The sequence below is a fragment of the Solea senegalensis genome, linkage group LG6 (genome assembly GCF_019176455.1).
Source record: "Solea senegalensis isolate Sse05_10M linkage group LG6, IFAPA_SoseM_1, whole genome shotgun sequence".
In the NCBI taxonomy this organism is placed as follows: domain Eukaryota; kingdom Metazoa; phylum Chordata; class Actinopteri; order Pleuronectiformes; family Soleidae; genus Solea; species Solea senegalensis.
In genome coordinates this window covers 9,482,164-9,496,014 of record NC_058026.1, presented here as the reverse complement: position 1 = coordinate 9,496,014, position 13,851 = coordinate 9,482,164, and the positions used below count along the sequence as shown (strand labels likewise).

General features: G+C 41.2%; 1 protein-coding gene across 1 annotated transcript; it reads right to left on the bottom strand.

Moving 5' to 3' along the window:
* Nucleotides 1–1,978: 1,978 nt before the first annotated feature.
* LOC122770625 (voltage-dependent calcium channel gamma-1 subunit-like) lies at nucleotides 1,979–12,382 on the bottom strand. The gene is made up of 4 exons (XM_044027586.1): nucleotides 11,780–12,382; nucleotides 7,002–7,076; nucleotides 4,496–4,642; nucleotides 1,979–4,415 (listed from the first exon to the last, which is right to left on the bottom strand). Exons 1-4 carry the CDS (start codon nucleotides 12,015–12,017, stop codon nucleotides 4,183–4,185), a joined length of 693 nt encoding a protein of 230 aa, XP_043883521.1. The 5' UTR covers nucleotides 12,018–12,382; the 3' UTR covers nucleotides 1,979–4,182.
* Nucleotides 12,383–13,851: the final 1,469 nt, after the last annotated feature.

The window sequence follows — 13,851 nt, the reverse complement described above, 5'->3', positions numbered from 1 at the left end:
TGAAAAAGTGGCAGCCATGCCTTTTTAATCTGCTTTAGCCACATAGATTTTTCTCTTGCATCTCAATACACATGAATTTCACTGCTGACAAAAACCGTACTGGAAACAGTCGTCCAGTGCCTAATTCTGTTACATGTAGTTCATTAACTGTGAAAACTCCACTGCCCTGTTTGCAAGTTGATCTGATTGTAAAACATCATGGCGCCCATATTGTAGTCAGTCAATATTAAATAAAAATGGAAAAAAGAAAAAAAAAACTGTATACCCCACAGCTAACTAGTAAGATGTGTTTTGAACAGTTAGCAGAGAGATTTCTACACACATTGGTTTTATTTTACGTTTTCACATTGTAATTCCAAGTTCTGGATTTATTTGTTTATTTTTCTATGTTTATTATTTTTTATTATTGTTACTATCACTTAGCCGAGAACAACACATACTTGTAAATATGCATTTTCTAGGTATTTACAAACGAAAACTTTGGGAGCGCCTCAATTTTGTAGAAGCTGCTCAAAGAAGAGGTATGCCCTTTTTAATTATGCAAATTCATGAGAAATAAACAATTACAGAAATGGACAACAACCCAACTTTTAAAACATTTTTTTTAAAACTGTGTCTGGTTTGACAAAGAGGAGAATTTATGTTGCAGCTGTTAAAAGATGACTAATTCACTGTACATGACATGTTTTTAACTACCTGTTGCTGGATTTGTCTTTTTCTGACCACTTGACAGCTGTACAACAATCAACATGGATTTCTTTTTTCTCTCTCTCTTTCATTGTGAAGACTTTTTAAATTTTCTTTCCTGCATGTTAAACTAGCCTGGCTGGATTTATCTTTGTTTTTATCAGTTTGTATTGATTTGTGGTTAAAAAAAATCAAAAAACAAAACAAAAAGGAAAAAAAAAAACACGCTTTTGTTCAACAGACAGTCAAATTTTGGCATATTATTTGATGTGTACGATAACTTGTGACATTATCAACAAAACGTATAATATTTTACTAACATGTCAATCAAATATGTACTGGTCATGTAAGTTCTTTTTTTTGTTTTCTGCAGTTATTAAGCAGGGCCTAGAGCTGAGGTTGCTCCCTGGTGTGTGTTCAATTTCCAAATCTCTGTTTGTTTAAGGGAATCCATTTTTCCAAACCACAGTCGTTGGCTAATCTCTGAAGTCGTGCAATACTAATAGTTCACCGCTTCGTCAGCTACACTTTTATTTATTTTGAAGCAGAAGAGATTGAGCCAAAGACATTTTACATGCATTTTATTTACAGTTTGTTCAGAAATGAAGGGTATATCGACTCTTCAAAAATGAAGTTTTATTTCAAACGTTTCACCTCCCGGTATTGCACTATGTATCACCATTTTTAAAGTCGACATTTTCTTTCCTTTTTTGAAGATCGCAAACACCTTGTGTGTGTGTGTGTGTATGTGTCACATGGAAAGGGAGCAACCTTTTGCCCAGCCAGTAGAGAGCACTGTGTTCAGCCTTTTCTAAACGCCACATCTCTTTCCCATTTTCCGTTTGCTCTCATCTGTTCTTCACTTGCTGCAGTGAATTAATGGCACACCTGTTCCCTCAGCCTCCCAGTCCCATTGGCTCCTCCCTCGTGGGTACAAAGTAATGAATAGATATGTTTTACTCTTCTTCATTTCAATTGGTGGTGGTTATAATAAAAGATTTAGACTGTGTTTAAAAGGTTTATTTTCTCTTTTTTATTATTTGTTTCTCTATTAAAGTGTTTTTATTGAAACGTGTTGAGTTTGACGCCTTTTTTTTGGACGGTAGCTTTCGATGGGTCCAGTGCCAATAGTTTTTACATTTTTTTTTTTTTATGTTTAAATTTGACCTAAAGCATCGACTTTGGACTTGTGGTCGATCAGCAGTAGCATCTTCTGTCACTAACATCCTCACTTTGTTGTTATGTAAGCAAAGGAAGGTCGGGCACACAGTGATGTCAGAAGAGAGACGGATGTTTTCTGAATCAACTTTTAATGTTCATCACAAACACTCTCACACACACAATCTACGCTAACTTCGATTTCTGTTTGATTTCATGCTAAGTGCAACGAAAAAAGCCAAAAAAAACTCGCAACAAAGAATACAGTAAGCTCACGTCAGCGTTTGCCAATACTATACTTTTACTATAAATGTTTGTTTTTGTTTTTCAGTCAAAATATCACCAAAGTCACAGTTGAGAAAAAAGACATGTTTATAAATAAATCATAATGAATTAGCATGGATGACTGCAGCTGCTCAACCGACAACTGTGCAATTCATTCTCTAAACACAACAGCTTTACACAGGCGGGTCAAACACATCAACTGCTGTCAATTACTAACATACACGGTGTATAATGCATATGTATACATGGTATATACAGTATGTATACATAGTAGCACTTATTATGGGTGATGCAAGGCAAAGTCAAATCATTTGGTCCGATTGAGTGACGGTTAAATACAACCGCAGCATCGTACAGGGATTTTTTCTGTAATTTGTTTACCTAAATGTCTTGCAATTTTGACCAGAATGTATTTCAAATAACCAGAATGACGCAGTGTTTTTCTTTTAATTCATAGCGTTGTGTTCTTCTTTGTTGTGATGCCGCACGCCACCTTTGGACAAAATGTAGCTGAGGCCTCGCCGAAGTTGTCCTGCTTCTCAAACCCAGCTGGACCTAAGTGATTTGAGCTTAGCCTTGCAGCACTGGTCCACATTTTTAAAGCTGTAGCTTACCAGCATGGCCATTCATTCTGTAGACCGTTACATGCAAAAGAAAGTCAAAACGACAAAATGACTGATGGCAGTTAGTATTCAAATCCGGGTTAGGGTTACTGTACATTTTACAATGGGTTAATATGTTTATTTTTGTTGCTTTTCCTTTATTTTATTCATTTTTCTCAATTGGCGTAAGTTTGTTTAAAGCAGGGGTGTCAAACATGCGGCAGTGAATTTGTTAAAATTTCACATCATGATTACATTCTGCTCATAATGTGACTTTTCAGATACCTGTGACTAAATGTGTTGTGCCTTTGCAGAGCCACTGTGTTCTGTACGTTGTGTAAATGGTAAATTGCACTCTTGTTGTTTATCGGTTATTTTATGCCATTATTTTACTGGTCTGGCCCACTTGAGATCAAATTGCGTTGTATGAGACCCCTGAACTAAAGTGAGTTTGACACCCCTGGTTTAAAGGCTGAGCTGGCACTTTGTGATTGTTGGTGAGTCTCGAGGTCACAGCTTGTTGCTTACAGATGATGACCTTGTGGGTTTTTAAGCTTTGTCCTTTTTTTGTACATTTGATCCATACTCATACACAGTAATATGTACACACAACAATCTGTGACAATGAACAGAGAAATGTTTGTAATCAGATTTTTTACAGCTGTCAACATGAAGTAAAAGGCCGCCTCTGTGCACGAACTGGAACTGAACCTTTTCCAGCACCATCAGTGCTGTGCTGTGACTGTGGGTGTTTAGCATTCAGCCTGCCACATACACACACACCTGCTCCGTGCTACTGTTTTGCTCTCAAAGTTCTATTTTAATTGGATATTTATCTATTTGGGTACTAAATGAATGAACTAAAAGAGATTTTCAATTCGACCTGTTTTCTTCTGTCTTCCTTCTGATAGGTGACTCCACGGCTCCATGGCACACACAAAGAAATCATGTACATATCAAACATAAAACAGCACTTCCATTAAACTTGGGTTAACGTTAACTATGGACACAAAACACGGAAATCAGTCAAACGTCTTTGGTTTTTTCAGATGATAAAAAATAAGTGGTTAAGAATAAGGAGCAAAGGGGAGCAACACAAAGGGCCGTTTCAGGTGTAGTACCATTTCGCCCAGGTCTGTGATACAATGTGATTAACGCCACAAGTCACATCTGAGCGCTGGTTCTCCACCGTGAATCAGACGCAGGAAGGTGGCGAATATTGGAATTGTCTATATGACGCTCCGTGTGGGTATGCAGGACAAAGTAAACATTTAAAACTCCAACCAAAGGACAATATTCAGGTTGTTGTGTAAGTGTTGGGAGGTAACATTTTTCCATCATGGTTATTGTCCATCCTCACCAGAGCCAGACTCTGTCATCGTGTCGTCTGCCTGCCGGCCATAAAAAGGCACAGTCGCTCTGCTCCCGCGTTAGTAAGTCTGTGCGGCCATCACTCTACTTGATCCGGCTCAGCATCCATGCAAGTCTCCCATGGATTCCTGGGCATATGGGGCATGGATAGGAGCAGGAGGGCAATGCCAGTGAGGAAGAGGATGACAAAGCCGGAGCACGCACAAGCAAAGGACCAGGAGTAGTAGTATTCGATCCAGATTGTATCCTCACTCTCAATCATTCGCTTGACGGACTGACGCATCACCTCCAGTGAGACAAACATGCACAGACCTGGGAAAGGAGGAGAGTTGTGTAAAAACCTGTTTTTTTCCAGACACTACATGTAAGATTCTGTGTTTAAGTGGACTCACCTGCAAATGCAAAGAACATGCCAGCTGGTTTGAGGAGGTAGTCTCTTCCTTTGCCCTTGCCAGTACACGATCCCACCAAACAGAGACACCCCAGTATTATAAAGCCCAGACAGAAGATGGAGATGGCAGCAGCAGAGATGTTGTACTCTGAAATGAAAGAGATTTACATGGTCCATGTCAAAAAGACCATTGGATTTTGGAGGAAATTTGTGCAGTTGTTGGTGTCGGGTCCGGCCTAAAGGATGAGGTGTACTTTATTCTACTTTATAATCTTTATCATTGTTGTCAACTAATCCCACAATGCGACCTGAACCTGGAATGTCTTTATTTGAATTTCAATCTCTCTTGTTGAGCTACTCAAACAAATTTGGGAACAGTTTTCAGCAGCAAATTACCACATATATTTGTTAAAGGGCCGTTGCCCAGGGCAACAGTACAACACTGAAGATCTATGGCAAAGAAGAGCAATTTCTTTTGTTGTCTTTGACAACAGTAGAATCATTATTATATCGGTTTTGATCTTTTCCAGGACTTAGTCTAATCCTAACCCTACTTTCACTTCAAAAATACACTATCGGACTCTTCTTTGGTCCTGGCGCCGACAGATACGCTGCATTTGTGAGACAGGAACAGAAGCTGGCTTTTTTTTTCGGAGAGGTAGAGAAGATGTGAGGCCTTTGATCTGCCGCCTGTTTGCCTGTGAACATGCCCCAGGGAGAGGCGCTCCTCTGGGGCAGAGAGCCTTCATCTTCTACTGACAGTCGACGACAGACCGTATCACGAGCACTCTCGCTGTGAAGCTTGTTGGCTAACTCAGTCTGAAATTCAGGATCAACATCAAAACGATACCACCAGTTTCTTCATGTGATGTGATGTGATTTGACGTGACGTGACGTGACGTGACGTGACGTGACGTGACGTGACGTGACGTGACGTCAAGCCCCGGCATCTGTTGAAATCAGACAGTCCCGCAGTGGCACAGTAGTGTTTATGCGTTTAAGTGTCCTTGACTATTCCGTTTTTAAAACACTTGTGTTCATTTACTTATTAATGGTGAACTCACAGAGGCCAGTGACAGATAGCATTGCTGTGTATGGATGAGTGTGCCTGTGGTGACACACACACACACACACACATACATCTACTATGCTCATTCAACCTTACGTACCATTATGGTAAAGCCAAATGGCTCAGTCAAGAGTGAACAGCGCAGCGGGGAACCTCGGCCAGCGCTGCAGTCGTTCCAGTAAACTAAAGAGTGTGTGCCTCAAGGGCTGGCTGTCAGCACTGGCTGTGTATGTGTATCTTTGTGAGGACCAAAAAAAACCCAACAACATATAAACTATAGGGCGTGAGGACATGTTGAGAATGTGAGGACAATTTTGGCTGGTCCTCACATTCTGTCTCGTTTTGAGGGTTAAGACTTGGCTTTAGGGTTAAGGTAAGGCCTTTAGTTGTGGTGGTTAAGGTTAGGGGAGGGGCTGGGGAATGCATAATGAGTGTCCTCACTATGAATGCTGCATAAACGTGTGTGTGTGTGTGTGTGTGTTAGAGTATGGGGGCAGGGTTTCCAATGAATGTCTGCATTTCAGCATCTCGGAGTTCGGGGGGGGAGGATTTGTGTGTGTGAGTGTATGTGTCTGTAAGACTTCATGTATGAGTCTGTTCACATTTACACCTCATTAATTGGGTCTGACAGTGCTCCACATGTGCTCTGCCCCCTGACGCACATTACATGGAAGGCCTGTTATACAATAATGGGTTAACTGACATAAGTGCTTCTGTCAGGGTCACTGAGGCCAAGGAGGAAGGAATGACGTGTAAACGTATGTACAGTACGCACACAGCATCTCCTGCACGGGTCCTAAGGTAATGGTATATGAAACACAGCTCTTGTGTCAGCAGCACACACACACACACACACAAGAATTCTGCCCCCAAATGGTGTCCACCATGTGAGAAACAATCTGTAGTTTCCTTATTTATTTGCGTATTCATCAAAACTGTACCCTGTTTGTATGTTTGCAGATTTACTCACTGGATGGCTCGCTTTGATGTGAAGAAACTTAAAATCCTAATGGCCTGCATGCACTCAAATTCAAATATCAGTCCCCAGAGTCAGAGCTTGGAAAGACAACTTTTAACCAACTAATGAAAAGACCGTTCCGGGTCAAATGTTCTGGAGTTTTCTTAGTGATAGTTTTGAATATTGTGCCTTCTCTGATGTTTTATTTATTGGTTTAACAGTGTGTTTTGTCATTGACAGATGGTCACATGCGCCTGCTGTGATGCCGTCGACTGTGCTGCGGTCTGAAGTGAAAGATGAATGAAATTCCACAGAGTCCACAGAGGGCGGCAGCAGCAGCAGGTGAGGTCAGTTGGGAAACTGGCATGAAGCTGTTTTGAAGTTGAACTTTACACAGACTGGGATGTGCTGCTGTTCCAAAGAACATATATATAAAACACATTCATAATTAATCCCCCCCACCCATTTTCAGAAACCTACCTTTTTGTGTTTTATATTCAAATATCTCACTCTCCTGCCCTGGAGTGAAGTGCCCGAAGTAAGTGCAGTTTCCCGCTGTGGAAGAAAGAAAGGAAAAGAAGTTAAGCCCAGATGAAATCATATTTTTAATCCTCTTTGTAGGCTACACAAAAAGCAAACACACTTCCTATTATCACCTTATAAAAGTTGCTGTCACTAAAATGTCAACCTATTTGCATTTTCAACAGGCATGGAGCAGCATTATCATTCACTGGAGGTCATATTTGAGCCCACACAATTATTATTTTATTATTTATTATTAAGTCACACATTGACCGTTGTTTTTGCTCCGTTTTTGGGGGACTATTTCTGGCCTTAAACACTTCACCATTCAGCACCAATCTGTTTTTGTTAGTTCACGGAACATATCAGATGTAACGGCCGCATGTGTCACAAGCGTGCCTGCCTGCGCACTATAATGGCTGAGCTTGAGCTCCACCTGCTGTGGTTCACATGTTAATATGGCGCTTTAATGGCGCACTTCACACAGCATCAGATCGACCTCTCGATGTTTTTCCAAAAGTGTCTCACAGATTGACACCCTCGGGATAGAAATATCAGCAAATTTCCACTTTGTGAGACTCATAAAGTATTATCTGTTAGCATTAAACCACTTACGTGATGTCGAGCAGATTCCTGCTCTGCGTTTGCTCGTTTAGCTGTCAGAGAGACAAGCAGACGTCACACTCAATTTTTACTGGCTGAACGAGGTGTAAAACCTCAGGGATTTGAGCAGATGAAGTCAGACTGCTTAATGTGTGTTATCAGATGGTTGTTGGAGTTAAACTCTTTGATGCTACGCCAAGTTTCAGCACAGCAACAGTTGAATCCAGTTGTAGAAGCAGGCTCAGTGTCGTGTCATTTGTCTTCCCTCAGTATTGTGCTTGGGGTACAAATGTGCTTAAACTGTATATTGTTGACATAGACGGGCTCACACTGGGTTAGGCTCCATTATGTAGGTTTGGATGATGTGTATGATATGATATGTATAAGCAGGAGGATAAGTGACTTCCTCTCACACAAAGTCAGGTACATGTCAGTGATCCTGGTTCTGCTATGACGTCTCACCACTCATAATATGCTGTACTGCACGGTATCGTATCACAGTAAGAGCTCAATGACGCATGATGGGAGGGATAAATCATTTTGCCCCAGAAAGCCTGGAAATAAGCCGAAGGGTTGTCAGGGCGGAACATTAAATGAAATGACACGGGGGTAATTATATGAAACAATATTTCGGCGTCGCGTTTGTGGGAGAAATTAAGTCAGTGTTCAAAGATCAAGCTTTTAATTGCTGCGTGCTACACTGTCGACCCACATACAGTAAAAAAAAAAAACCAACATGTTTTTATGAATGAGGACAGGGACTGGTCATCAAAAAAAGAAAGAGAAAAACAAAAGGGCTGTTACTAAGCAACAAGCTCCACTGTCTTTCACTGTGGAAGGCACATATGAGGATGTTAGAGGCTCATCAACTCCTGAGCAAAACTGAGGAGGTGGAAAAATATCTTTGAACCTCATTCATTTCCCCCCAAACTGCTGAATATTCATACCGTTATAGGAATGCTTATCCACCTCTGTGTTATGCTGCAATGAGAAGCAATGCAACTCTTTCAACACCATAGACGTGTTGTCTAAATGAGATTCAAGTCTAATGGCTCTTAACCTCAGTACAGATACATCTGGGTTGCTGTGCATGTTTAAGTGGAGCCGATTAGTATTTATTGGGAGCCACACACACACACACACACACACACACAGATACTGATACACTTTGGTAGTGGTCCTTTCTCTGCCTGGCTGTGTTGACAAGCCGGAGCTCTGTAAAGCCTCTTGTCCGTCAACTTTCCAAATATCGGGACTACGCTGGATTAGCAGTGTCTGTGTTGTCACATCGATTGTCCTCTATGTTTTTGATTCTGATATCAGTTGAGCGTCGTACATTTAGGAACTCATACCATAATTATCAGGCTCCATATAAATAATCCTGGCTGGAGTCATATTACACATATTCACACATTCCTATATATAAGTGAGTGTTAAAGACATCACTGGACATGCCTCATCCCCTTATAAGAAGTCTAAGGGTCACTATATCACCTGAGTTCCTAAGGACAAAATACCAATGGTTCCACTTGCGTTTTGGACCACACAGCCCCACCCCAGCATTTTGTAATTTGAGCAGCTACATGAGTCGCACAGAAATGCGAGGCTGCAGGAGGGTCTCGTGGGAACAGTTCTGTGGGACAGCAGGCCTCAGAGCTATGCCTAACTCTTCCAGACGGCCCCATCACTCAGAGGGACACTGGCCGCGTCGTAAACACTCCAACTCTCGCGGCGTCCAACCGAGACAGCTGAGTATTTACATGGCCTATATTTATAACTACAACGAGTGCTTGCTGAGCAGTTTGGACAACATTTGGCCACCAGAGCACCGGGTTCAGAGTGTTTGCGATGTCTTTGAGAATTAAGCACGAGGCGAGGGACACGGAGAAGCCTTGCAACCTGATCGCTAAAGAGAGGGGATATCTGCAGTCGCTCAATTAACAGTTTACAGCAGCTCAGAAAACCAATGTGAAAAACTCAGGGATGATACCATCTAACCTGATACAGCATCTGCACTCAACCTTAACAAGTCGCCTCATATTTTCCAGCTCAGACTCTCACAGAGAGGAGGACCTGCTCACGTACAGCTGAAGTCCTGCTTTGGATCAGAAGTTGACGTCTTTTAAGACATTTGGCATCATCATAAACAATAATGCTCCTCTCCAAATACAGCCATTAGGCCTGGGGAAACATCTACTGCATGTATTTATATCAGTCTATAATATGATGTAATATATATAAAAAAGATCATGTTGATCTATAGTGAATCCTGTTTTTTTTGGAACATGTATAGATGAATATGTCTGAGGCCAACTGGACTTCAACTAGATCTCTTCATTGCTTGTCAGTAACTGCTTTACATCCATTTTCTTCAGTTACAGTCTGTTCTTTAAGTCAAGCAGCACTAAGTGCGTCTTTTATCATACAACACAAACCTTTACTACTGCCTATGACCTGACCGCCTTAAAGCAGCATTATTATTATTGGCTGTCGTGGAGTAGATATTTAGATTATTCACTTAAGCAGAAAGAAAAGTGCTGATAGAAATGTGTAACCGACTCCACTTATAATTACTATGAATACTGACTCATTATCTCATCACATGTATCTTTTTATGGAGTCAAAGAAAGACCTTTTTTTTTTATCTACTGCTTTTATAATGAAGCTATAGTATGCTTCTGACTGGGGATGCATTTGCTTGTTGTTTACTGATAATAAATACTGTGTGGACTGAAAAGACTCTAATTTCCTTGGGCTTAATGTGTTTATTTTATTTTCACATGTTGACTTGTTCATGGTTCATGTGCCACATGTTCATTGAAAGTTGGTCAAACGTCAGTTCACTACATACAGTTAATTCTTTAATAACGATCAGGAATCTTTGGGACCAGTGACATGGTCTATGTTAGTTCACAGGCTGCTTGTGTAGGTCATGAACAGGTGTCCGTGTTTTACGGAGCAGCACCAGTTGTCTTCTCTGCATGCCTCTCTCAAAAAAACAGTCGTAGAGTCCGCTGATGTGGGATTTTGTGTTTGGGTCAGTGGACACCTGCTGTGTTGGGATGCTGATCTATGAGTGACAGTTTTTACAGCTAATGGACGTCTTGGACCAGACGTCCAGAGGTCTGGTCATGGAAGCTGTTGCTTCCACCGACATCCTTTTGTTTGTCTAAAGAAGGAGCAGAGAGGACTATCGACCAAAATGACTGAGGACAGTTTTCGAGTATTTCAATACCACTGACAATTTAAATAAAAACCCTGCGCTTTAAATGTTTATATATAATATCAGACCTGATTGAGGGAGAGTTTGTATGTATACAGCAGTAGCCCGGGGTTGGCATTTATCCCGTCAAACTGCAGGTTTTCAGTATTATGAAACCTTTTGTTTCAGGGATACACCAACCTGTTAGATTATATTAGATTAGATAAACTGTATTCATCCCCTTGGGGAAATTCAAACATCCTATAGCTCAAACTGGATTCATATAGACACAGAACAATGCATCTAACCATGAAAACGTACAGCAAAAGTTGTAAAAGTCTTAAAAATATCAGAAAAGGCAGGACAATGCAATGTTACTGTTGCCTCTGTCCGTCTTGTAGTAAAAATAAACCACTTCCTGTCTGCAGTGTGAGAATGTCGTCGGGCGACACGAGATCCAAACACTGCTATACTTGCGTTGTGTGGAGCTCATTGACTTCATCAGCATTGTTTGAATTTATTTGACAGTCGTGTGTATATCTAACAGACTTTATAAATATATATATATGTACATATACAGTATATTGAAAAGTTACACACCACAGTTTGAAGTGTGCTCCCTGTGTCTAACGATGCAGAGCTCAGGTGTCGTTACCTTTGGTTTCAATAGGATTTTGAAAGCACACACACACGTATGCAAGATCATTCTTTTGTTTCACAGTGGGAGGGAGTTTAAAATGTCATATGACTTGCTAATGGTGATTTCATCCGGACTTCTATTCTTAGTAGCCTCCTAACACATAAGCACTGGGATGGATTGCAATAGGGCACCTCATAGTCTCAGGCCAACAATATTCATGCATTACAGAAATGTACAGAATTTTGATCCAGAAAGAAAAAACAGGAGGATTCTGCTCAGATTTCCTCTTACCTTCAGCCCGACTCATGGGTCCGCAGCCTCGTCCCTCCACAAAGTTATCCACGCCCATGAAAATCTGCTTCTTGCACAGTCGCCACAGGCCAAAGTGAGCTGCCTCGCAGGTCTCATTGACTTTGTCCACCCGTGGGCTCAACACTGCCCAGTGGTCCGTTACCACGGCTGTGAATGTGCAAGCCATGCCCACCAGCAGCACAAAGATGGCAATCTTTATCTTGGTGCTCTTGTGCATGTTTTCAGGTGGTGATTATTTCTGTTCAGTGAATGTTCCTCCTTAATTTCAAAAGAAAAGAACTCTTTATAAATGGATTTTCTGCAATGGGGACACACGGGTCTGTCAATGACTGCAGCAATCGTCCCAGAAAAATCTCCTCTCCTTTCCCTAAGACTGGTGCCGTGTCTTCACTTGTCACGAGTCTGTGCCTCTGGTTCGAAGGGAAGGGGGCCAGACTGCTCCTGTCCTACTTTCAAGTCCCGGTTTCCCCACTCACTATGAGTTGCTGCACAGCTGAGTGGCTACAAGTTTAGACTTTCAGCTGTTGAAGTAGATCAGGAAAGTTGATGACCAAATCAACTGTCTGCTGTGGTGGGCTTGGAGACTCCTGCATGTGTTGCTAAGTGTTTTGCTTGGGGCTGGGTGGGGCAGTCGGATACTATAAATGTGACAGATGAGTCAAGTTGTCAGGCTGACTGCTTATCCTGTTACACTCCCAGTGGGTGGAAATGTGTAACTTGCTAAAACAAGTGAACTCGCAGCCTCCTTTAATCCATATTTACACACAAGCTGAAGCATGAAGAATTGTAAGAATACTTTTCCATGCGCCGCGTTTCCATCAATCTACAGCGGCTGTGCTCACACTCTTGCCTTGTCCCTGTAAACTATTTATAAAGGGAAAGTGGACCTGTTTATAAAGAGCAGCGGCAAGGCTCCAGCTGTCAGAGAAGAGAGGAGTTTATCCAATTAAACAACTCTGCTTTATTTATGTATGCTCTCTAAACACTGTGAATAAAATGTTCAATCTCAATATCTGTCTTTAGGATTTGAGCTTGAACCTCTCACAAAAGTCTTAAAAGGTGAAATGATGTCTCTCTACACAGGAAGAGTCATTGCTGTGCATTTAACATTTGACAAGTCAGACATGAGCAGAAGTGGATGTTTAGGCTCTAAACATATGCAGTGTGGTTTCATTGTTAATGTCCAATGTCATGTTAATGTGTGGAACTGTGGCCATATGTAGGGACTGTCTGCAGGTATGGAGGGACCCTCATACAAATGAGATATAATGTGAATTTTCTCTATGTTTACTGTTTAGAAAGCTCTGTCATTTACTTTGAAATACTCACTTTGCATAATTGCTTTGCAAATAATTCACATTACATGTTGCATTGAGCTATATTTCATAGAGAAAAAGACAACTTCACTTGATGATGGTTTGGAATTGGCTGTGGTGACCCATTGTGACGCCATCCTCAGGTTTATTATCTGCCATTTCAATTTCAACTGGAAGGTTGTGGACTCCTGGCTCCGCTAGTCCACATGCCGTTATCTCCTTGGGCAACACACTTAACCCCTTAATCCACAGCAGCGTGTGTTTGGGTATGAAACTGTACTGCACTGTATGAAAATGTGAGTGAATGGCAAAGCTGTAGTGTAAATCAGCCTTGAGTGGTCATCAAGACTAGAAAAGTGCTATATAAACACAAACCTTTTGCCATTTCTATTCAAACTGACTTCTGATTGCAACCAATGCAGTCATTCCTGGTGGCCATTCCAGTGAACACTACCTTTACATACAATGCATTGACAAGACTAGAGGTTTTATCCTTGAATTTTAAGGCATACACACCAAACCCTGACTGTTCTTATTCTTTATTGGTTTTATTGATTCTTTCATTTTCTATTTTTATGTGCAGTTTCCTGCCACAAGTTCTCATAATTTGTAATATCACCTTTCAGCTTGTTGATTGGTTTATTCATTCTATTGTCTTTTCAGACCCTGTGTTGACCCTGAGTTTTGCAATCATCCTCACCTGGTCCTCATTAGACACTATGAAGCACCTCTTTT

Coding starts and splice junctions, on each gene's coding strand:
- LOC122770625 (XM_044027586.1), bottom strand. CDS start 12,017: ATGCACAAGAGCACCAAGATAAAGATTGCCATCTTTGTGCTGCTGGTG. Junction 7,077..11,779: donor ACCCATGAGTCGGGCTGAAG/GTAAGAGGAAAT, acceptor TTTCTTCCACAG/CGGGAAACTGCACTTACTTC. Junction 4,643..7,001: donor TGAATATAAAACACAAAAAG/GTAGGTTTCTGA, acceptor CTTTCATTTCAG/AGTACAACATCTCTGCTGCT.